The sequence below is a fragment of the Acomys minous genome (assembly GCF_964271855.1).
Source record: "Acomys minous genome assembly, chromosome: 19".
Taxonomy (NCBI): domain Eukaryota; kingdom Metazoa; phylum Chordata; class Mammalia; order Rodentia; family Muridae; genus Acomys; species Acomys minous.
The window spans coordinates 58,086,892-58,111,871 of record NC_140499.1 but is presented as its reverse complement, the minus strand read 5'-3'; the positions used below and the strand labels follow the sequence as shown (position 1 = coordinate 58,111,871).

Below are 24,980 nucleotides of genomic sequence, written 5' to 3'. Positions count from 1 at the left end.
TTGAGAGGAACAAGGCATCTTACTGGTTGTAGACCATCTGTCAGATCTTTGGTCTTAGATCAGCCATCAAAGGGTTAGCGGTCAGCTTTATGTTTGCACTAGGTTGGTCCCATGAGCGTTCCAAAGTATGTTTCTGTTATCTTACCAAGCCTGTTGCTTACGGTTTTGCCAAATTCTATGGTAGGAGGCACTACATGGGTGCTTCTGCCACACCCCACTGTTGCCCGTGCTTTATTCTGTGTGTGGATCTACTGTGGAGGACTCCAGAGTGTATCAGCTTGCTCTATACCTGTAGCCGCTGAGACAACAAAAAGAGACTTGCCTTGCCTGTGGCCCCAGACCCTAAGTCAGGCCATTTTATACTACCCCAGGATGCTCTTAGCTACCTTAAATTGTCACCCAAAGTCCCTAAGAAAGAAAGCTCATTGGCATTCGCTGATCAACCAAGATCAAGGGGACTTACCACAGTGCTTAGTCACCCGGCAGGCCATGAGGAAGTAAGCTCCTCAGGGCAGCAGCTTGGATGGGTGCTGGAAGAGGAGGAAGTTCTTTGCCTGTATGGACCAACCCCAGGAGCTGGGATAGGAGGAAGGGGGTAGCTGGCTAGCCAGCTCCCAGCACCTGCATGCCGGGCGAAGGCATCTTCACTTGTGGAGCGGAGTGTTGTGTTGTGAGTGTAGTGTGGTGTTATGTAACACAGTGTTGTATAGTATACTGTTGTGTGCTTTCACATCCTTAGTGATCATGTTTATCTTTTATAGGGAAATTCCAGTCACAGCTAAGCATGCTATTTTAGTTATTTGTGCCACCGTTTCTTTTCATTGAATTTAGAACTTTTTAGAATTCTAACTAAGAAATTAAATGTTAGTGTTGGCACTTATTCGTTAGCAGCAGAAAAGTCAGTAGAGAAGGCTATGTAGATATATAAGTTGTAAAGGGAGTTTTTAGACACTGAGTCATCATGGTAACGAGTTATAAAGTAAGCTTGGTAGGTCATGATTAGCATTTAAAATAGAATCAAATGATAACTATCGGGATGCACTGTTCTTAGCCCTGATGCGCACCGTGCGCTGTTCCATGTGCGTGTTTTGATGAGTCATGGTGTAATTAATCTTGGAAGCACTGCTGTCATGCGTGGGAGGATTATTTGGAGGCGGGGTCACAGCAGCCATTCTATTTCTGCTTTATTACAAACTGTCAGTGTTGGCTGCTCTTCTCTTATTATGAAACATTTATTAATTATTTCAACACATTTATTTCGAGCATCCAGTATATGCCAGGCTCTGCCCTAAATGCCAGGGAGGAGAGCTCTGTTAACATTTACAATGCAAATCATCTTAGTTTCAGAGAAAGCCCTGTGTTGGTCTGCATGATGAATCTGTAGATCACAGAACTCTCCCTTACCCTCTCCTCACGTGGATTTCACTCACAGTTTCCTGATCAGGACATAGGTAGCCACAACTAGATCAAAAGGAAACTTTTTTTTTTTTTAAACTACAAAGTCAGAGTTTCTTCCAAAGCAGGGGGAATGCCCACAGGAAAGACATTTCCTAGAGTCTCCTGTAAACTCAGAGCTTCTTAGGCATTAACAACTGTTTCTCTTGATGGGACGCTGCAAGTGTCTGTGGTTGTAATTACAGGAAAGACCCAGGCTCTGAAGAGCTGCAGCTTGGAGGTGTGCAGCTTGTCCACTGCACAAGAGTAGCCTGCTGCGCTGCAGGTAGGGATGAGCTCACGGTTTGCCTGCCAGACTTCATGTCTTGTCGAGGGGCTATGTCCACAGACAACAGAGGCAAATCTTCAAAGGATAAAATGCACCTTCTACTCTGGCCAGACCATCAGCCAAGCAAACCATGGGCCAAGGAGAGCTACCCCTACCCAAAGACACCCTTTCACTAATTGTGGAAATGCCCCGTAAGGGCTACTGTTGGCTCAGAGACACGGGTCTCAGGAAGCCTACAGGTGGCCTTAAGCAATTGCCCCTAGATGTGCCTGATTCTGTCCCTCCGGCTCCACTCTTCTTGCCTCCTTTTACTATTTTTATAATCATAACAGTGAGGTGACCACACAGATGGGCACCGAGCTCCATTTTAGCGCCTGACGCAGGTTCTGTGGCAGCATTATTTGCTGACCTCTCTCTGTCACGCCTCATGTCTCCTCTCTCCCATTGGAGGAGAAGAAATCAGGGTGCTAAATTAAGCTTCTTGTTACTTCTGATTTGAAGTGGGAAATTAGATTTCTCTCTTTAATTCCGACAAGTGCACAGAGGGCCCCGCCCTTCCTCGCACAAAAAAAAACCACAAAACATAACTCAACACAAAACCTCGCCTTATCTATGGAAACCAGGTGGTGTTCACCTCGGAAACAAGTGCGGACACAAGAGGGAAAATGCGGTCTGAAGTTTGGTATGAATCAGTTTTTCTTCCCTCATGGGTCATTCAAAATTGATCAGCAGAAAATGCCCTGTGAGTTAATCTTCAGGGCGGTTGTAAGAAAGCTGTAGGCTCAGGGGCCCAGCAGAGAGGGTGCTCGCTGCCATCTTGCTATGGTTGTCTCTTGCCCTATGCAGGCTTCTGGTAAGAAACGCTGCCTCTTGTTTCTGTCTGACTTGCACTGTGATGAGAATGCTGTGGCTTTGCAGTGCCAGATGATGAGCAGGTTCGTGGATACTGGAAGCGACGACCACAATGACTAGACTTATCGAATTTGTTGTGGCAGACACCTGTGTGGTTTGTCCCACCACTGTGTGGAGATTTCCTTGGCGCTCATGGAAAACAAGCCAGGAGCGAAATCTGTCCTTTGTCATCGGAGCCTGCTTTTGTTATAGCTTTCATGCCTGGGAAAAATTGGCCTAAATATAAATTCCACCCCAAAACGATACACTTAGCCCGGCAGGCAGATGGAGTCTCCTGGGCGAGCACAGACAGGAGACGTGACCCGTGCCTTCCTGTAGTCAGCTGCCAGCTGAGACTCTAAGCCATGCATTTCCCTTCCGCTCTTGGGTTGGAAGTTAGCCTTACCAGAATTGACTAGGACTGTTGTGTTCATCTGGGGGAGAAACGAGGGGAAAGCCCGAGGAAGCAGTTCTTTTCCCAAGTGGCTCGCTTTTTCTGAGTTGCTCTGATTCAAGAGCGTGGCCTGAGTCAGGCTCTGTGTTTTCAACGAAGTGTTATTCACTGTAAATGGAAATTTTCCTGTTACTCATGTATCTGCAGATGGGTGTAACTACCCTGCCAACAAGGCATCCCCAACATGGAAATCAAGTTTTATTTCCTTTTCTTCGTTTGTAACGGGCTCCCCATGTCCGTCTCGGTCTATTTATCGATTATGCTTTGGGCACGTGACAGTGCACCATGACCCTTGAGAACCAGCTCAGCAGGTCAGACGTGCATGATTCTGCAGAAAGTCTGCAGTCACACAGGAAGGCTAAACACACGAAGAAAGCGGAGAAATGACACTGACCTGGGCAGAAAAAATGGATGGAAGTGGTGAAGATTAGTCTAAGAGTAAAGTTGCATTTGGGCTACACTTGTTCTTCATCGCCGCCGCCGCCTCTGCATCTTGTTTTTCTTCATTTCCACGTTTTCTTTCTTTTATTTTTTTTTTTAAAAAATACTTATTTATTCATGTATTTTATGTATGTGAGTGCTCTGTCTTCGTGTGCACCAGAAGAGGGCATCAGATCACATTACAGATGATTGTGAGCCACCACGTGGTTGCTGGGAATTGAACTCAGGACCTCCAGAAGAGCAGTCAACCACTCTTAACCATTGAGCCATCTCTCCAGTCACCCCCCTCCCCACATACCCCACCACTTCTTAAGGTGACGGCAGGGCAGGGGACACTGAAATGCATCCATAGGGCTCCCCTTGAGACCACGCTGTGTGTTCGGAGATGGGAGTCTGGTGTCTGAGTTTGGAGGAGGCTTTCGGAGGGTCTGTGACTTGGTGGTCCAGCCTCAGACTGCCTTTCTTCTCTCATCCTCTTCCTAGAGGAGCTGCCTTTCTAGGAGGGACTTCTTTCTGTCTGGGCTGTGGGAAGTCAGGTCTCATAAGATTGCATGGATGCCACAAACAGCAATAATATGTGTAGCAGATTAAACACACAGGGGAGATTCAGCAACTGATGGATAATGATGCTTGTGTCTTTTTTTTTTTCATGTTGAAAACAATAAATTTAAGTCCAAAAGCAAGAGTATTTCTCAAACAATTAGTAAACAAGAAAGGAGTTGAAGTTATCTTTGGGATATTTGTCCCATCTTTGCTTTTGTGTTCCTCCCACTCCAATTTCCTCACTAATTCTGGCAGGAGAGTTCGTCTGTGAAGCTCACTCTTAAATACTATTCAGGGTATGCCCTCCCTCCCTCCTTCCTCTTCCTGTTTAGCATGTATAGGCTGGCCTAGATTGCTGTGCAGCCCAGGCTAGCCTCCTTGAACTCCAGTCCTCTGCCTTGGCCTCCCACATGCTAGGATTACAGGCATGAATCATCATTCTTGGCTTGGAGTATCTCAGTAGCCAAACTCTATTAGATGAAGTTTAATTATACTGAATCACTTATTAAATTACAGTCTGGAAATCAAATTTATGAAGCTAGGGGATGCAAATAATATGCATACAATTCAGGACAAGAAGCTTTAGAAGTAGCCCTCTGCTAATTCCTCCAGAGAAGTGGAGGGGGTTGGGTTGTGTTTGTGATGGGCAAGAGAAAAAAAAACCATCTTGGTATCATAAGAAGAGTGACGTCAACTTGGCTAACTCTGATGTCAGCAGAGGCCTCTTGGAAATGGCCATTTTTTGTTGGCGATAACACCATTATTTCTTCTCTAAAGTATTGTTTGACTAGTCCTGTGGAGTTAGAATGATATTTAAATGGATGACCATGGCAAACAGAAAAAAAGATGTTTCAGAGAACCCAGTGCCCCCTGTAAGTCCATCCTATCCTAGGACACATTTACTCTTCGGAGTCCCCAGTCTCTTCTGTTTTAACTACCAGGGTCCCTCCTAATTCTGGAAATACTGACAAGGGCGCAGGGGAGAGGAGGAGAAACAGAAGGGCTCTCTGCTGTACTTTCCCTCCACGTCCCCAAGTGTATTTAGACAAGCATTTTGTTCCGTCTGTTACCAGTACCCCTGCTCACCCTGTGTTCATTTAGATTAATTTAAATGGACACCCCCGAAATCAGAATATAATAGTCATTTTCTTGTTAGTCCCATCTGTGCATTGAGATGTATATTCATTGCTTTTAATTCTTAAAGAGAATTTAACTCTCAAGAGAATGTGGTTATCCCCATTTTACAGAGGAGGAAGCAGCTCAGAGGGATTAGGTGGCCTAGTGCAGTCCACATAGCAAAAACTGTTAGGTTTAAAGCCAAGTCTGCCCACCTGACAGTCCTGTGCTCTTTCTGAAGGCCACTGTCTGTTCAGGGCTGGCAACTGTGCTCTCTGGGGCTCGAGTGACTCCCTAACTCTTGGTATAGACCTAAGTCCAGGTCTTAGAATTCCCCAGTGCTTTGGCCTTGGTGTACAATAACAAACACTTAGAATAGTGTTTCGTCCTCCCCCCCCCCTTACTAAGTGCTCAGTCTTCAATGTGCTCAGCAAATGTTTGTTAAAGAGGGCCATTCCTTAAATATGGGTACAGCTAGGAACCTCGGAAAGTGCAGTCTCCATGTTGGTCAGCAGCGTGCATGGCAGGCCATCTCCATATACGCTGAAGACAGAATGGGGTATAGAGAAAAGGCTGATCAAATCACAAACAACCCAGGTGCATGTGGGGCAGAGGTGGTCAGAAATGACAATGTTAATCCTTGTGCCTTGGGCCCGCTGAGGACAGAAGTGCCCCAGTGAGGAAGCTTCCAGCCTTGAAAGTATCACACTGCCCCCCCGGAGTGTGTCTTAGTGCCCACTTTCCTGGCCCTACCCCAGCCACACTTTCCACTGGGTGCATAGGGAGGTAATCATCACCCAGAGGCTGCTTTCCTTTTCTGCCAGGCGTTATGTTTACATACATACACACACACACACACACACACACACACATACATACACTCACACATACATACACATACATACATACATACATACATACATACACACACACACAGGGGGGAGGGAGGAAGGGAGAGAGAGAGAAAAGAGAGAGAGAGAGAGAGAGAGAGAGAGAGAGAGAGAGAGAGAGGTGCACACACTCATTTATTACATTTATTTATTTGTGGGTGAATGTGCACACATGCGTACCATGTCCCATGTGTGGAGGCCAGAGAACAATTTGCAGGAGTCAGTTCTACCATGTGGGATTCTGGGATCAAACTCAAGCTGTCAGGCTTGGGAGCAGGTACTTTTCCTCGCTGAGCCATTGCCATCCCTGCTTACATATTTAATGTGTCACAGATCCACTGAAGACGTGTGGGGAGCAGGAGCCTGAGACTGGCTTTCATTTTTAAAGCATTTTCCTTAGAACATGTTGCAGACACCCTCGCTGTAGCCATCCCTTTCATTTCCTGCTTTGAAACATGGTTTGGGAATAAGTAACTCAATAACTTTGAATGTCACCTCATCCTTCCCAGGCTGCCTCTGGCAATGGCGTCAGTACACGGTGTGGCCTTAAGGTGGAGGAGCAGAAGGGAGCCAGCAGGGGGCTTCTGAAAAGCTTGAAATTCTAATGTACATAAATAAATTTCATTGACTGCAGACTATTTTCAGACCTTGAGTAATTGGATGTTTTCTTCCCTGAAGTTTTTGGCTGGAGTGTGGGGTAGGCCACTGTCTGGGAGTCAGCGTATCTGTCCTCCCTTGTACACTTGAACGTGTTTCTGGGTGGTCTGTGTTCTTAGAAGGAAGAGGCACCTGTGAAGGACCCATCCGGCTGCCGCCCTTGGCTGCCCACAGTGGACGAGCCTCCAGCCATCGGCTTGTGTCTCTGGCCACAGCTGGCGGGCTCCCGTGTGGGTTCAGGATCGGCTTTCTTACTCCTGGTTCCTGAGATGCAGCAGGTCTCCCCTCTCCCTCGGCTGGGCCTACTGTTTCTCCTCCACACTGGCTCGCACCAGGAAGAGGATGAACTCACCATTAGACCTGCGGGACCAGCTAGTTGGTTTTGCTCCCTGACGTCAGAGATAAAGAAAGATACAAGGCAAAGAAAGGTGGCTTCTTGTATCTTTTAGGGGGATGTATGTCACAGTCACCTGACCCCCACTGCCTGCCACCTACCTGAGTGACAGAAGGTAGGATCCATCTGTTTGCTCCAATGTGACTGGATCACAAAGAAACAGTCAGCAGATGGGAAATTTATTTTTCAAGACACATATAAACCTGCCGTCACAGGGAAGACTCTGGCGCTAATTTAGATGCAAATGGAGTCACCCAACTAGAGCTGATTACAGAAGGGTCAAGGTGTCTATATGCTCAATTTCACTCCTACGTATCAAGTTAATGTGCTGCTGCAATTGTGGGCACTGTGACTGGGCTTTTTTTTTTTTTTCTTTTTCTTTTTGACTTTGTAGAAGTAGAATATGATACCCATCCACCTCCTTTTTAAAAGAAAACAAGCTGTCTAGTTGGTACATTTCTGAAAAGCTTGAAATTCTAATGTATATAAATAAACAAACAAACAAACAAACAAACAAATGAAAAGGAGCATTTCTAGAGCTTCTAGGCTAAGATAAAGAGAAGTGGGATGGCTGTGGATTCAGTTGGCATGCTGTTCAGAAAGCCAGGGTCAAATCTATGCTCTTTGCTGAGTTGTACAGCCATGGAGAGGCAGTGGGTGCCAGGCTGGCACAAGCGGTTTTGAACTGTCGGGTTTGGAACTGTGTTAATGTGGTGTTTGTTGGACGACTGTACTTCCTAGTCAGGTTTTTGTGCCCTGGCATATTATATTTCCTGGGCACACCCACAAAGCACCCGCACACAAAGCACTGCAATCTGTATGTGTTTCTAGCAAAAATATATACAGAACTGTATATATACACAGAACTGTACTTGCCGTTCCTACATGCGGGCTACACTAACATTTTCTATTTGAAAACAGTCGAAACCATTAGTGAACCAGCAAATTGAATTCACTCACCCAGCCTCAAGCCATATTTTTTTTTTTTTAGAAAACACAACTTTAATGGGCTGGCAAAAGCAGTTGGCATGAAGAAAGAACCAAACAAGGGCTAGAGAAAGATGGAGAAAGTGGGTAGAGAAAGATTTGCTTCAAAGGGTGGACCGAATTGGGCTGACAAGCAATAAAAGCAAGTACCCAAGGCAGGCTTCCGTGCCAGCCCTTGGACTGGGGAGCAAGCAGGGAGAGTGCCTAGGCAGCAGGGCCACCCTCAGGGTTAGAGCTGTGTTTTTCTTATCAAGGGTAATCTTGGGAGCAGGTCTGATCTGAGTTATCAGTCTGCTACTCCAGACACTGTGGCCCGCCCTTACTATGAAATAACAGACCTAAGCTGCACTAGGTATGGACAGCGTTGATTTGAATGACAAGGCAATTTGTATGGCCTGCCATCGTCTATAGGACAAGGTCGACACTGATAATCTTATGGGACAAAGGGCCCTCCTTAGGTCACAGCTCCTTGTCCTTCATCATTGACTAGTTAGTTGTGACTTGTGCGGTTTTTTTGCTAAAGCCGCTCTGGGGCCCTGGCAGAAAGCCCCATTTTACATTTCTCAGGCTGAATGTCTTTCCTCTGTGGTTATCGTTAGCTTTCAAGTGATCACACTTGGGCTCTTAGTCTTATCCTCATTAAGGACGCTGCCTATTTGGGAGGATTAGAAGAAGTTTCTGAAAGTATGATAATGGGACAGGAAAAGATTTTCTGGGATAAAAGGCTCTGAAGGATACAGTGCAGAGAAGGGTTGGAAGAAGGGAGCTACGTTTCCCTAGTTGAGGTATTAGTTTAAGGTAAGTGTGACCTCCATCTATAAAGAGTTTGCAACTGGTATTTAATGGGATTGGGTTTTTTAATATTTATAGCATGTTATGTAAATGCTGCCCCCCAAAGTGCTTCCTTAAATCCTCTTAGCTTATTAATGACAGCTTTGATTTCTAAAAAGAAATAAAATCTTTCCATTTATCCAGTCCCAGAGTAGTAAACAATAGCTGCTCAATGCCCCTCTTTCATGTTGGCCCCTGGGGACAGACTTGGATTTTAGCAGTTGATTGCTGGGCTTTTGAGCTTATTAGTGTCACGTGCAACCCAGTGAGGGAAAGCTGGGTGCAACACCACTGCTGAAAAAGCAGCTTCTGGGGTGTTCGAAACATGTCAGGTCAGCCGTGCTTGCGAAAGCATCAAAGAAGCTACCATTTAGCCCGGTTGGAGCGATTTCACTCTCTACTTTTTCTATTTAGATTTTTTTCCCTTGATCATTTTGGTTGAGGTTTCCACCGAGCAACCCCACTGTTGTGCAGTCAAGTGGATGTGAACATTGGAATGGCATATTTGTGGTCAGGCATCACTTCCTGTTTAGCTCTGTTTAGTGGCATTAATTATTCTGGAGCTCTTCACTAAAAATGTACCCACAGTCGTGTGTGGTGGTGTTCATGCTTTGGAGACGGAAGCAGGAGGATTACAGTTAGAGGTCAGCACTTGGGAGGCGAGTCAGGCAGATGATTAGTTAGGGTTTGCCTGGTTTACACATGGAGGCCTGTGTCAAAGCTAAGAGATGAGAGTGCAGCACAGTGGATGATGCTAGAATTTCACACACACTCACACACACACACACACACACACACACACACATACACGGCGGGCAGGGGGAGAACAAAAGGAAGGGCAGACAGGACAGAAGGCTATCCATTTCCTATGCCTCGGGGGCACATGAAGAGCAAGCCTTCTTAGACTTTTTCTAGTTGGAATCCTTTTTGCCTGAGGCTTCCAACAAGAAGCCACTAGAAGGGAGAAGTGCTTTTTTTGACTTTTAGTTTAGGATGGGACACAGCCCACCATGGTGGGGAAGGGGGGAATGCAAAAGAGACAGTCAGTCCCTTAGTATCTGCAGAAAGGAAGGAGACAGAAGGCAGGAGTCAGGGCTGGCTCTATACCTTCACAGTCTATCATCAATGAATGACTCTTCTGGGACGGCTCGCCCTCCTAAGCAGCACCTCAAACACATGAGTCTATGGGGGATATTTCACATTTTACCACAACAGGTATGTAAAATAGATGGGCAAATCAAACAACTATATTAATCATGAATTTATTTTCAAACAATTATTTGTTTCACGTACAATTTTACCATTTATTAGGATGTGAATCAAAGTTGCATGCTGACGAATGTACCTACATAATTTTCCATAAAAATAATTCTTGACTGAATATTTGCTGCTACAGGAGGTAGAAATTTTCAGTGTGTTTCAGGGTTGACTGGTGCTTTGATTTTTATAATTGTCAGTTCTGAGAACACCACTTCAAATAACTGCACGGTACAAAGTGCTAGCACTATGATTTAGGATCATTTCGGAAACTGTTGGAAATTCTGCGCTAATTCCAATTAAAAATTTATTTAGCAAGTTTTCTATGAAACTCAACAACTCAAGCAGCAGTGTTTACACGCTAGCATTGTAATGTACCGCAATCCAAAGATATAGTAATTCCACACTTACATATTAAGAAGTGACGATGGGAAATATTGAAAGTCTTTCCATGAGACAAACTGCTCTGTTTCTGTATGGGCAGAAGCAAAACCACCACGTTCTTCACGTATGACAGTCAAGAATCTGAGCCAATGTGTTCCAAAGCAGAGTTTCTTGGTGTTTTGTAGCATGACAGTATACACAGTGCACATGCTAGTGTTCAAAACCAAGGCTGCAGTGAACTCATGGGATACAACACAGGCGAGTAGTGCCAGAAACACCTCAGGGTCACTATAGATTTTATTTTAAGGTAATTTTTACTAGCTATGTATTCAGAGACTCTTTTGTTAGTCCATATTTTTCACAATCTCCATATTTATCTATGGGGTCCCAACCCACAGTTTACAAAGGTGGGGTACAGAGGATATGGAAGAATTAAGTTATGTTCCACTCTGGCAGATATGAGTTTCTGGGTCTTTGGGGGGTAGCTGCCATTCACCCATAAGAAAGTTCTCTGTATGCCCAGCTTTGTGTGCTGTAGTGGGGTGACTCGATATGAACCTCAGGACAGCCTCACTGGAGAACTGCAGAAAATGCCAGGCTAGAGTAGCTAGCTGCAGAAGCAGGGTGGCTTATGAGATGCACTTTTCTCAGTGTAATTTATTTGCCCAATGTTGACCTTCCCCGCTTCTGCCTCCTTTCCTGTGTTTGGGCTATGGAGAGCCCATGAAAGTGATCAGAAATGAAAGGGGAGACATAACAACAGACAATGAGGAAATCCAAAGAATCATTAGGTCTAACTTCGAAAGCCTATATGCCACAACATTTGAAAATCTAAAGGAAATGGACAATTTTCTTGATAGATTCCACTTACCAAAGTGGAATCAAGATCAAGTAAACAAATTAAATAATCCTATATCTCCTGCGGAAATAGTAGCAGTCATCAAAAGTCTCCCAACAACAACAACAACAACAAAAAGCCCAGGGCCAGATGGCTTTAGCACAGAATTCTACCAAACCTTCAAAGAAAGCTAATACCAATACTCTTCAAAGTAAGTATTCCAGAAAATAGAAATGGAAAGAACATTTCTAAACTAAATCTATGAGGCCACAATCACCTTGATACCAAAACCACACAAAGACTCAACAAAGAAAGAGAATTTCAGACCAATTTTTCTTATGAACATTGATGCAAAAATACTCAATAAAATACTTGCAAACTGAATCCAAGAACACATCAAAGATCTCATTTGCCATGACCAAGTAAACTTCATCCAAGCATGCAGTGATGGTTCAATATATGGAAAACCATTAATGTAATCTACCATATAAACAAATTGAAAGAAAAAACCCCACATAATCATCTCCTTAGATGCCAAAACAGTATTTGACAAAATCCAACACCCATTTATGTTTAAAGTCTTGGAGAGATAGGGATACAAGGCATATGCCTAAACATAATAAAGGCTATATACAGCAAGCTGATAGCCAAATTAAATTGAGGTAAACTCAAAGAAATTCCACTAAAATCAGGGACTAGGCTGACCACTCTCTCCATAACTTTTCAATATAGTACTTGAAGTTCTAGCTAGAGCAATAAGACAGCAAAAGGAGATCAAGGGGATCCACATCAGAAAGGAGGAAGTCAAAGTATAACTATTCTCAGATGACATGATAGTGTACATAAGTGATCCCCAAAATTCCACCAGAGAACTCCTACAGCTGATAAACACCTCAGTAAAGTGACTGGATACAAGATTAATTTTTAAAAAATCAGTAGCCCTCCTATATACAAATGACAAACAGGCTGAGAAAGAAATTAGGGAAATTACCTCCTTCACAATAGCCACAAATAATATAAAGTATCTTGGTATAACTCTAACCAAGCAAGTAAAAGACTTGTGTGAAAAACAAAAACAAAAATAAAACAAAACTTCAAGTCTCTGAGGGAAGAAATTGAAGAAGATATCAGAAGATGGAAAGATCCCCTATGCTCATGGATCAGGAGAATCAACATAGTAAAAATGGCCATCTTACCAAAAGCAATCTACAGATTCAATGCAATCTGTCAAAATGCCTACACAATTCTTTACAGATCTTGAAAGATCAATTCTCAACTTCATATGGAAAAACAGAACATCTAGAATAGCTAAAACAATCCTGTATAATAAAAGATCCTCCAGAAGAATCTTCATCCCAGATCTCAAGCTGTACTATAGAGCAGCAGCAATAAAAACAACATGGTATTGGCATAGAATTAGGCTGGTTGATCAATGGAATTGAATCGAAGACCCAGAAAAAAAACCCACACATATATGGACACTTGATTTTTGACAAAGAAGGCAAATCCATACAATGGGGAAAAGATAGCATCTTCAACAAATGGTACTGGTCTAACTGGATGTCTACATGTAGAAAAATACAAATAGATCCATATTTATCACCCTGCACAAAACTCAAGTCCATGTGGATTAAAGACCTCAACATAAAAAAAAAAAAGACCTCAACATAAAACCAGATATACAAAATCTGTTAGAAAAAAATGTGGCCAAAGAACCTTGAACTTACTGGCACAGGAGAAAACTTCCTGAACAGAACACCAACAGCTCAGGCTCTAAGACCACAGTTAACAAATGGAACCTCATGAAACTGAAAATCTTCTGTAAGGCAAAGGACACTATCAGCAGAACTAAATGACAGCCTACAGAGTATAAAAAGATCTTCACCAATCCTATTTGCAACAAAAGGCTAATATCCATAATATATATATTTAAAAAAAACTCAAGAAATTAAACACTGCCAGACCAAATTATCCAGCTAAAAAATGGGGTATAGAGCTAAACAGAATTTTCAACAGAGGAACATTGAATGGCTGAGAAACACCTAAAGGAATGTTCAGTGTCCTCAGCTATCAGGAAAATAAAAATCAAAATGATTCTTTGAGATTCCATCTTATACCTACCAGAATGGCTAAGATCAAACACTCAAGTGACAGCACATGCTGGCGAGCATGTGCAGAAAGGGAACACCCCTCCAGTGTTGGTGGGAGTGTAAACTTAATACAACCACTTTGGAAATCAATCTGGCGCTTTCTCAGAAAATTGGGAATAGTGCTACCTCAAGACCCAGCTATTCCACTCCTTGGCATATACCCAAAAGATGCTCCCCCATACAACAAAGACATTTGTTCAACTATGCTCATAGCAGCTTTATTCATAATAGCCAGACTCTGGAACAACCTAGATGTCCCTCAGCTGAAGAATGGATAAAGAAACTGTGGTACATTTACATAATGAAATACTACTCAGCCATTAACCACAAAGAAATCTTGAAATTCGCAGGCAAATGGATGGAACTAGAAACGATCATCCTAAGTGAGGTAACCCAGACCCAGAAAGCCATGCATGGTATAGACTCACTTATAAGTAAATATCAGCCCAACGTAGATGTCCTCTGAGAGACTTCACCCTGCAGGGGTAATAGGGAGAGATGGTGGGACTTGCTTCTGGACTCTGGGCAGAGCGCTGAGTGGTATAGAAGAATTCAGGGATGGAAGGACCCAGAAGGTTCAGGACCCCTCCAAGGAGACCATCAAGGCTGGTGGATCTGGACCCAGGGAGGCCTGTACAAACTGTTGCACCAACCAAGGACAATGCACGCAGTGAACCTAGACCCCCCTGTTCAGATCTACCCAATGGACAGCTCATTCTCCACGGTTGTAGGGAGAGCAGGGACTGCCTCTGACGTGAACTATAGTGCCCCAATTTGATCATTTCCTCTTGCGGGGGGGCGGCCCAGCTGGGCACACAGAGGAAGGGGAAGCAGGCTATCTAGCTGAGACCTGATAAGCTGTGGTCATATGGTAGAGGAGGAGGTCCCCTTCTGTCAGAAGTTTAAAGGAGGGGAATGGGGTAAAAGAGGGAGGGAGGGTGGTAAGGGGAAGATACAAGTGAGGGGATAACAATTAGGATGTAATCTGAATAATTTATAATAAAATAAGATTAAAAAAAGAAAAGACCCCATTTTAAAAACAAAAATAAAGTTGAAGAAGAACTAAGAGAGAAAGAAAGAAAGAAAAGAAAGAAAGAAAGAAAGAAAGAAAGTCATCAGATGACTTCATGTGATGTTCTGAATGCTTGAGTGCTCAGACTGCTGTAGGCAAACTGGGGAGGGTGCACTTCAGAGATGCACCTGCCACTCAGAAAAACATCAGGGGAGTTCCAGTAGATTCCGAAAGAGTAAAATCAAATGGAATTTGTTGTCATAAAGTCCATTATTTATTAGAATAAAGAAAGGAAACAGCTGATTTGTAATATTTTACCCACCAGACCCATCTATCCACAACACAGCAGAGCCACCAAGAACCTATAACCAGAAATTCAAACCGCCAAAGTGATAGCACCAAGTCTATCCACAGACACAGCCATTCATGGTGTCTCAAGGCTCTGGACATCCACTTTCTAAACTCATCTGTTGGTTTTTAAAGCTGAAAAGTAAAAAGACAAGAGGGATGTAGTATAAAAGGAATGGCCCTGGGAATGGTACGCTTACAATGACAGTGAGCACTGCTAAAGGAAAGGAGAAATAAAACAGAAACTGGAAAGGAGGAGATGCACTCATTCAGAAAGTAACGCCATCTGCTTCATTTAGAGTGGCGTGCTTTGGGTGAGGTGAGACAGTTGCAGGGTGTGGCGCTGCAGAGCTTGAGCTGTGTGCATTGGATGGTTTCCATGCACTCAGGGGCAGATGTTTCTGTGCCCAGCAGAGACTAACAACCTGGTGATGAACTTTAGCTAGAAAGATCTGCATTCTGCCTTAGGAGAAAAGGGCATATAGTAGCTTTTAGCATCAATGTGTTTAAGGTTGAGGGGCTGAGGATGTGGGTTGGTGAGGAAAATGCCTGCCGTGCAAGCACAAGGACCCAAGTTCAGATCCCTACCGTCCATGTAAAAATGCTGTGTAGCAGTGTGCATCTGTACCCCATGGCGTGGGTAGCGGACACAGGCAGATCCCTGAGGGGCTATTGGCCATCCTTATGGAATAAGCGAGCTCTGGGCTCAGTGAGATACCACCCCCCCACACACACACACACACAAAGAACCCCACAAGGTTTAGAGTGATCAAGGGATACACTTGACATTGACCTATGGCCTCCACAAACACAGTCACACCCGCTCCCATTCGCACATGTCTAAGGTTAGAGTTTTGACACTGTAAGCCTCTGTTCCTCAGCTCTGTGAAAAACCTAACTCCAGTCTGATTCACTGAAAGACTGACTTTTTTTTTTCTGTATAGGAAAAGCACATAGGTAGAAAAAAATCTTAGTTTGTATTATAAAAAAGTCACCATTACTCTATTAAGCAGTGAGTTCTTATGGCACCTTATAAATAATGCTTTATGTGCAGTACTCATTTATAAAAATGTTGGCTTGCTGCTCTCCAGAAGCGCATATGAGTGAGCATCTGTAGCACTCCACAACTGCACCTCTCCTTTACAATTTATTATATTATCATTTACCTTTCTATAGCTCAGTTTCTGGACATAAAGTATGTTCTTACGTTTACAGCTCTGCGTACATAAAGGAACCCAGTAAATGTTTATTGAATGACTAATAATGTGACGAATTATACCAAACTTTTAAAATTAATCCTTTATTAACCATATAAATACCTTTCATACCCTCCTGCACTATTTTTGAGTGTGTACTAAAACGTTTATGGGGCTTAAACTGCACTTGACTCGAGCTGTCAGAGCATATGGGTGCCTTCCCTGTGGCGTTGCCTTCCCTTCCTGAGCCACAGGGCAGGTGCGGCGATCCATGGACATGCTGTTGGCTTCAGCTAACAGTTTCCATGGCAGTGCCCCTGTGCCGAGGTGGGGTGTTGGGGTGAGTCTCTGGTGGTCTTGAGAAGATGGTGACCTGTGCTCACTCTGCCATTGGTCTTAGGTGACGGTGGAGGAGGTCATGACCACAACTGCATACCTGGACCTTTTCCTGCGCAGCATCTCCGAGCCAGCACTCCTGGAGATCTTCCTGCGTTTCATCCTCCTGCATCAGCATGAAAATGTCCACATCCTGGACACTCTCACCAGCCGGATCAACACCCCTTTTCGGGTAAGGAGGGCTTCTGGGGAAAGATGCGTTCAACTCAGATTCCAGAGAACTGTTGGGGGATGAAATTCTGCCCATTTCCCTCCCTCCATTTCCATTTTCCCTGCAGCTGTCATCCTCTTTCCATTTGGATAGAGATAATTTGATAACGTTTTTCTTATCAGGTGTCCCTTTGTTAGGGAGGTGGCATTGTCCCTCACCCCCTATTTTTTCTCAATTCTATGTAGATGCTTTCTTCTGTTTAACTGGCAAAATGTACTCCCGAAAGAACAAATTCTAAGGACATAAAGACTTAAGTGCAAGGAAGGCCAAGGAACCAGAGTAATCAGGGCACGAGGGAGCAGACCTCTGTCCCTTGTGTTCTGGAGTGGAAATCAGGCAAGCTGTGGGCTTAGGCATTTATTCTTTCACTTGGAGCCCCACTCAACTTGGAAGATTCATTACGTACTATGGGTGCCATCTGCTGCAGCCCCTCCTCAAGGCTGTATCTATTTCATTGCAACCATTGTTTTAAAAGGAAAAGATAAAATCTAGCAGTATATCTTTTTAGTTAATAGCATGTATGTGTGTGCTACATACTTAAAAATAATATCAGAGAGAGGAAGAAGAGAGAACAGAACTATGTGGGAATAATATTTCTGTAATTTATTTGAAGTAATTTAGGGTTAAGTCTGAGCAGAGCCTAATAAATTTACTGGAAGAACAAAAGCATATATATTAGTATTATACATAAATACATATGTATTTATAGCCAGGAGGCAGGCAGGCATGGTCTGTAATCCAGCACTTAGGAAACTGAGGCCAAGAGTTTGCAAACCTTAGGCTAGCCTGGGCTACATAGCTGGTTCCTGTCCCAATAAAGATAAAAAATCAAGGAAATGAAAGTGTTATATTATAAAAACAAACTTTAACATTGCACCTGGTAGCAGCCTTCTCCAAGGCAGACCACAGGCCAAACCAACAGCAAGGCTCAGTAGATTTAAAAGGATCGGCATCCAAGCAGCGTAGGTTGTCTGCTTACAAGAAGTTTAAATTAAAAACAACATTGACAGAACCTGAGAAATATCCACAGATACATACTGTAAACGGCACACTAATAACTACCTAGAAAAGCAAGGAGCTGCAGGGAAAGGAGACGTTGCTTTGGGATGTTACAGCCTGGATGAACCATGGAGACATTACAGTAAGTGGCAAAAGGATATTACGGCCAGTAACCAAAACACAAACTGCTTGATTGCATTTGTCTGAGGCAGATAGGAAAAATAATCAAGCTTACAAAACCAGAGAGTAGAATGGCTGTTTCCGGAGACAAGGAACCATAACTAGTGGGGACGTCCTTCAGCTGAGGTAGGAGCTAAGAAAACTCAGAACTGAAGCTTAAAAGACAGTGTTCCCTTAAGAGAGGGAGTAAGGCTGTCCTTGCCAATTATTTAAGCATAGTGCTTCTGTTCATATAATTAAGCAAACAAAGACCCAGATTAAAATTAAAGCTGCCAGCTTTTTAGATGACATGATCTTATATGGAAAAAAAAAAGCCTCTGAGGAATAAGCTAAAAAGAACCATTAGAACTCATAATGAGTTCAGCAAGGCTGCAAAAATACAATTTCATGTGCAAAATCAATTTCATTTTTATATGTCGGTATTGTAACACTTCTTTTCCAGTTGCTGTGATAAAAAATTTTCTGACAGTTACTTAAAGGAAGAAGAGTCTGCTTTAGCTTACATTTCAAAGTGGAGTCCATCCTGGTAGGAATTGCAGGCAGCAGGAGCCCGGAGCAGCTGTGACATCATGTCCACATGAGGAACGGAACGGGGTGGCTGCGTGGATGTTGAGGCTAGGTTCCTCCGTGTGTGGGACAGCTAGGGTGGGTTCTCCAACATCGACCAAGGTTACTAAGATAACGCCCCACACGCATGCCCTGAGGTCTGTCTCCCAGGAGATTTTTAGATTCGATCAAGTTCACAATTAACACTAATGTTCACCATGAGCCATCTAAAAATCAAGTCAAGTCAGTCACATCAAAAATAATAAAATAATTGGGAAGAATTCTCACAAAAGAAGTATAAAGCATACTGCAAAACTACAATTTTGTTGTTGTTGTTGGTTTTAGTTTTTTGAGACAGGGTTTTTCTACGTAGCCTTGGCTGTCCTGGACTCCTTTGAAGACCAGGCTGGCCTCGAACTAACAGAGATCCACCTGCCTCTGCCTCCCCAATTGCTGGGATTACAGTTCTGCACCACCACACCCAACTTACAAATGCCTTTGAAAGAAATCAATGAACTAAATAAATGGAAAACCATTCTCTGTTCATAGGCCAGAAGACTTGATATTGCTACTATAAAAATATACTCAAATTTGATCTGCAGACTCAATGCGTTCAGTATAAAACTTATTGGCCTTTGTTGACATTGATAGGCTGATTCTAAAATTTACACAGAAATGCAAAATTCCCAAAATACCCAAAACAAACTTGAAAAAGAGACAACTGGGCATCAATATATGAAAGGTTGGCCCTGGGATCACATACATAAAACATTACATGGACTGAACAGGTTATATGTGTGTGTGTGTGTGTGTGTGTGTGTGTGTGTGTGTGTGTGTGTGTGTAAAACAACAATTAAATAAAAAGAGGCCATGAGAAAAAAAAGAATGAAATTTGATTACTAGCACACAATAAACAAACATTAACTAAAATGAATCAAAGACTTAAAGTTTAAAGAAAATGAGAAAATCTTCATAGTCTTTCTAAGATGATACCAAAAATGTGAACAAAAAAAAAATTGGACAAACTGGGCATATTAAAGATGAAGGTCTTTAGTGTTTTAGGATACTAAGGAATGGGAACCAAGTGTGGTGGGTGCTGTGTGTCTATGAGCCTAGAATTCTGCAAACTAAGGCAGGAGTCTCACAAGTTGGAAGCTAGCCCGAGTTACATAGCCAGTCCATATTTCAAAAATAGATCTAAATTAAGGTCCAGTGAGATGCTTCAGTGGGTAAAGGCTCCTGCTGTGCAAAGCTGGTTATCTGAACTCAGTCCGTGGGACCGACATAAAGGTGGCAGGCTAAGACTGACTCTGCCAAGCTGTCCTCTGACCTCCACATGTATGCACACTGGAATGTGTGCCCACACAAATCGTGCACACATACGCAACAGTAATAGTTTCAAATAAGAAAGAAATAAACAAAATCTTAAAAACTGGAAAGACATCCCACAGAATAGTTGGGAAGTTTTAAATCATATAAAACACTTGTACATAGAATAAAGAATTCCTACAACTCAGTTATTAAAAGAAACACACACCTTGTCAAGCATCTTTACGGTGATTGGCAGGGGTTACTATGGCGATGATAAGCAGGGTACCTATCGGAGACTGGAAAGTGTTGGGTGGCTCTAGTGTGAGAAAGAACAGAGGGGCAATGCCAGGCTAAGTCTCAGGGTACAGGAAAAGCATCCTAGGTAGGGGGAGCATGTCAGTGACAGGAACGGAGAGGGTGTGCTCTTTCTGACAACTTGTCACCTCCCTGAGCAAAGGTGTCTGGTGCCAGGACAAAGACAGCTATTTCCTTACGATACCTTTGTTGGTGTAAGCTCATCCTGCCTAGCAAACAAACTTCCGTGTACCCTCCTCTACAGAGAACAAAGAGTCTAAACTACTTAAATAGCCTGGCAGGTTGATAACAGCCTATAGAGCAGAAGCTACAGCATTTTTTTTTTAATTGGATGCTTCCCCTGTTTGGTAGTTAATTGTTCCCTTTTAGGAATTAGAGATCAAAAGAATTCATGTGTTTGTAAAGAATATTTTATTTAATTTATTAATTATTTTTGGAACGAACTACTTAAGGAAGTAGATTTTTACTCTCAGAACTCTACAGGAAATGGAACCAAAGAGGAAAATTGCCCCAACACCAAGAGAGAAACCGAGTCTTGGAGCTGCAAGCTCTGAGGGGTGCTGGCCAGGTTATAAGCAGGTGCCGTCTCCTGTGAGCCGTCTCTTGTAAATAGCCAGTGTCATATGTGATGACACCTTAGAAAAACAAGTTGTCTGGAGCAGAAGTCAGGAAGATTGTGTGTGTGTCAGGAGCTGAAGGGGACACTTTTGTTAGCTGGGTCTTTAAAGACTCGCAGTGTGAGCTGTAGCGTTTCCCAGCCAGGCCTGGGTGTCCAGTCAGCTATTCTCCTGTGGGACCTGGTATACTGAATGTGTTTTTCCTAGCAGCACCAGTGTGGTTTATGAAAACTGCTAGGAGTGGAGAGGCCATTTTGTTCTGTGATTCTGGTTTATTTCGCACCTGACGGGGGTGGAGTTTTCAGCCTGACACCTGACCCAGCATGTGCGGTGATTGTTCCCCAGCTTTGTGTGGTGTCCCTGGCGCTGTTCCGAACGCTCATCGGCTTACATTGTGAAGATGTGATGTTACAACTAGTTTTAAGGTGAGCGACCATTGTTTTGTTCTCTTTTAAGAAAGGTTTCCTCTGTAGCATTGCTGGTTTGTTTTACTTTGATATGTAAATGAAGTAAGGACTTGCCTGTGAGGAAGAAAATTATTAAAAGAGCCAATTTAATTTTTTTTTTTTTTGGTTTTCTTTGTTACAGTTAATTTTGTTTTATTATGAAAAGTTTTTAGTGGAGGACATTTGTATTGTATTATGAATATGTTCCTGAAAACAATAATGAGAATGTTGGGAAAAGTAAGTATTAAAGCTCTTATACTGGGGTCATGGCCGAACTGCATTCTCCTGGGCTACCCTTTGGGGTTTGCCCTCGTAAGGGACCTTTGTTATTAAAAAACAACTTTTTTGAATATAAACCTCTTGAATATAATCGTCAGCTGTTTCTTTAGTAACATTGCACTGTGACCATCCAGGCTGTGTGCCCTGATTGTGAGGACAGCATGGAACAGATAGCCAGGGCTCAGCAGCGGTGATGAAACCATCCTTCAGTACCATGGGGAGCCTCTGATGACGCTGCTGTCATGGTTTGGTAATTAGGCAGTAGGCTCAGCAGTCCCCAGTCCTGCCTTGCCCCCCGCCCCCTGCCCCCTGCCCCCTGCCCCCTACCCCCACACACTCATGGGAACCCTGCTTCTGTGAAGGGACGTGACCATGCTTCATTGCTAACTTGGGGTTCAGTCCGAAGCCCAGTGCAGAACCCAAGAAGCAGGCTAGTCCCCTGGGATTGTCTGTCTGCCTTTTTGATGAACCCAAGTGCACTCCTCCAGTGAGACCCACCCTGGGACAAACTGCAAAGTGTATTAAGGGGGACCGTAGGGAGACTGCTGTGGCCAAGGTATCTGCCCCTCTCCTCTGTAACTGCTATGTGCAAAGCAGAGCCAGGCCTGTAAAGAAATCACTTCCCATAGAGATGTGTTCATTTGTCTGTTCTGTCATCTTCTCTTACATGGACCCGTATATAGACACAGAGCTCTGCTTTCGGGGGTGGGGAGTAGGGAATAGAAGAGTGGAATTCTTTGGGAACAGAAGTAAGCAAGGCTGACCTGAGGAACTCTGCTCTATGAAAAGGGTGGCCAGTAAATGCAGTATAAGAGGGCCACAAGGACACCCTTGAGTGTACCCCGCCTTCCTCAGTAGGAATAAGGATGCTGAAGCTGAGGACAGCGTAGAGGGAAGCCTGGGCTTTCTCTAGTCCAACGCTGGGTTTTGATATGACTTGACTGGGGGAGGGGCTGGGAACGCAGCTCATTTGATGAAGAGCTTGCCACACAAGCACGAGGGCCTGAATTTGATTCCCAGAACCCATTTTAAAAATAGCAGGGTGGAGTAGTATATGCTTGTAATCCCCAGTGCCAAAGCGCCAGAAACAGGATCTTTGGAGTTCACTGGCCAGCCAGGCTAGAGGTCATAGTTGAGTCCCAGGGCTAGTGAGAGGCCATGTCTCAACATAAACAAGCTAGATGATGCCTGAGGAATGAGAGATGAAGTTGACTTCTGACCTCTACCTGTATGTACGTACGTGTACACACACACACACACACACACACACACACACACACACACACACATACACACATACACACAGAGTGGAGGGGTTGGGGGAGACAGACAGATGGATGGATGGACGGACAGGTGGACAGGTGGACAGAAGACCAATTGGGAGATTACTGAGATGAATCCACGATCACTGACATGATAGGTAGCTCTGCAGAAGCCAGGGGATATGAAAGTGCCATTGGGACTTGTGCCATTGGGACTTGGATGTGGTCATTGTCTGGGACTGGTCAGAAATGCAGATTCTGACAGAACCTGACAGACCAGAAGCCCTGGAGATGGGGCCTGTGAGCTGTGTCTTAACAGACACTATGGAGCAGCGCTTCTCAACCTATCCTGCAGATCAGATATTTACATTATAACCCATAACAGTTATGAAATAGCAACAAAATAACTTTATGGCTGAGGGTCACCACAACACGAGGGCCAGTAGCATTAGGAAGGCTGAGAACCACTGCTCCAGAAGTCCTGGCCTACCGCTGGAGTTGGGGTGTCACTGGCTGGAGGGATAGTTGGTGAGAGGAGAGCATCCCACAAAGGGGGAACTAAACCCCAAGTCCTGGAAAACTGATAGCACACTGTGGAGGGCCTTCCAGATTGTTGCTTTACGGGAGACTATCATGTGTAAGATTTTTAAGTAAACCAGCGGTTTTTGAACTTTTAGGGTTTAAATCAGGTCATCGGTAACTAATCTTAAGGCATTAGCAGAGAACAAATCCGATCATAAGGACACAGCTGGTAGTCTGTTTTAAAAGGATTACTTCAGCTCCCCAGCAAGTCTCTACCGACAGGACAGAACACATTAGCGGGGCCTGAGTGAAATCCTGCAGAACAACTTGGCAAAGCATTTTTTATTGCTCAGAAGCAGGCTCTTGCTCAAGGTGGGCAAAGCTTGATTGCATTTGAATGTTAAATTCCTAAATGCTGCTTTGCTGATGTCAGGGAAAACAGCTCTGTGTGTGTGTCAGTGTGTGTGTGTGTGTGTGTGTGTGTGTGTGTGTGTGTGTCTAACTAACCAGGTCTGAGGCTTATCGCTTCCATACTGTGGGTCACCAAGGTCTGGCAAGGCCAGAGTGGCAGGTTGGCTTGCTGAAACATCTGGTGACCTTTACAAGATGAGCTCTGATCACCTCGTTGTCTGCTCACAGAACTCAAATCTGTCCTCAGCATCTGAGGGCCAGGCCTAGCCCTTATGAGCATGAGAAATGAGCTTTTGTGTGAATGCGCACGTGTTTAGGTTCTGTGGCTTTAGGGCCAGCTGACTCTGTGGTGTCTGAGAAGGTGCCTGCACACCATCAAGCCATTACAAGCTCCGAGTGGGAGGAGGAGGAAGAGAGACCAGGCCTGAGGTTCGAGGCACTTGGCCCCAGGCGCTCTGGCTGGCTGCTTTGTCCGTGGGGATGGTGGTGTCAGTGCAGGAACAATTGCTCTTTACTGAATACTTCCTACTTCCAGCTCTGCTTCCTGGCAGAGCGCCAGAGGACAGCACCTGTGCAGGAGACCTCCAGCTCCTCCAAACCACCCCCACCCCCCACCCCCACCCCCACCCCCACCCCCACCCCCCAGAGCTGTAGGTTTTACTTGTTTGGCTTCTGGAACCTGCTTCCTCGTAGGATTATTGAGAAGAGCAATTGTGGTGATATCCACAAAAATGCTTCTGAAAGACCATGCGGTGTTATATACACTTAAGGGTTGGAGACTCATACAAATAATGTCTTTTCTGATTTAGAGTCTGTCCCTGAAGCAAGGAGAACAAAAACCTTTATTCTTCTAGTCATTTAAGCTTTGTTTGAAAGAATATAAAAATAGATTATAATCTACCCCTTTCATTTTTGCCCGCTGTGCAGTTGTTTCACTGCACATGACAAGCCTTGGAGGTCTGAGAGCCCGTGAGCAGCACGGGTTGTGTGGATCCCTCCTAATGGAGCTGTTATGTGGTAAATCAATCACCATCTCTCTGTCTGTCGCAACCCAAGCGCTCTTAAATATTAATGCTTCAAGTAGTGTCCTATTCAAGTATTGATGCAAGTTTCTTCTTTGGCAAAGTGTCAGAAGGGTACATTGAAATGAGAGATTCCCAAAGAGAGGATAGGCCAAGAAGCAGAAAATCCAGGAGGATGTGCCCACTTCCCATGTGTGCTGCCGAGAGACTCCAAGCGCCACAGAGCCCTCTGCTCTGGGAATTTCCCAGTTCTGGGAAAGGTCAATTGCTTATGCCTTGGTGGCCATCTCTAAATGTTTCTCTTAGGGTGTTTTAGTTTAGTTTAGTTTTGTTTTGAATCATGTTTGTGAA

At 44.0% G+C, this 24,980-nt stretch overlaps 1 protein-coding gene across 6 annotated transcripts in view; it reads left to right on the top strand.

Moving 5' to 3' along the window:
- The window catches only part of FHIP1A (FHF complex subunit HOOK interacting protein 1A), a 231,522-nt gene that overhangs the window by 181,178 nt on the left and 25,364 nt on the right, over window positions 1-24,980 (top strand). For all 6 annotated transcript variants that reach the window (XM_084768557.1, XM_084768558.1, XM_084768554.1 and 3 more), the window contains 2 exons: window positions 16,513-16,680; window positions 21,033-21,112. In XM_084768557.1, coding sequence (XP_084624683.1) covers window positions 16,513-16,680; window positions 21,033-21,112 — 248 coding nt within the window. The remainder of the gene's footprint in view (window positions 1-16,512; window positions 16,681-21,032; window positions 21,113-24,980) is intronic.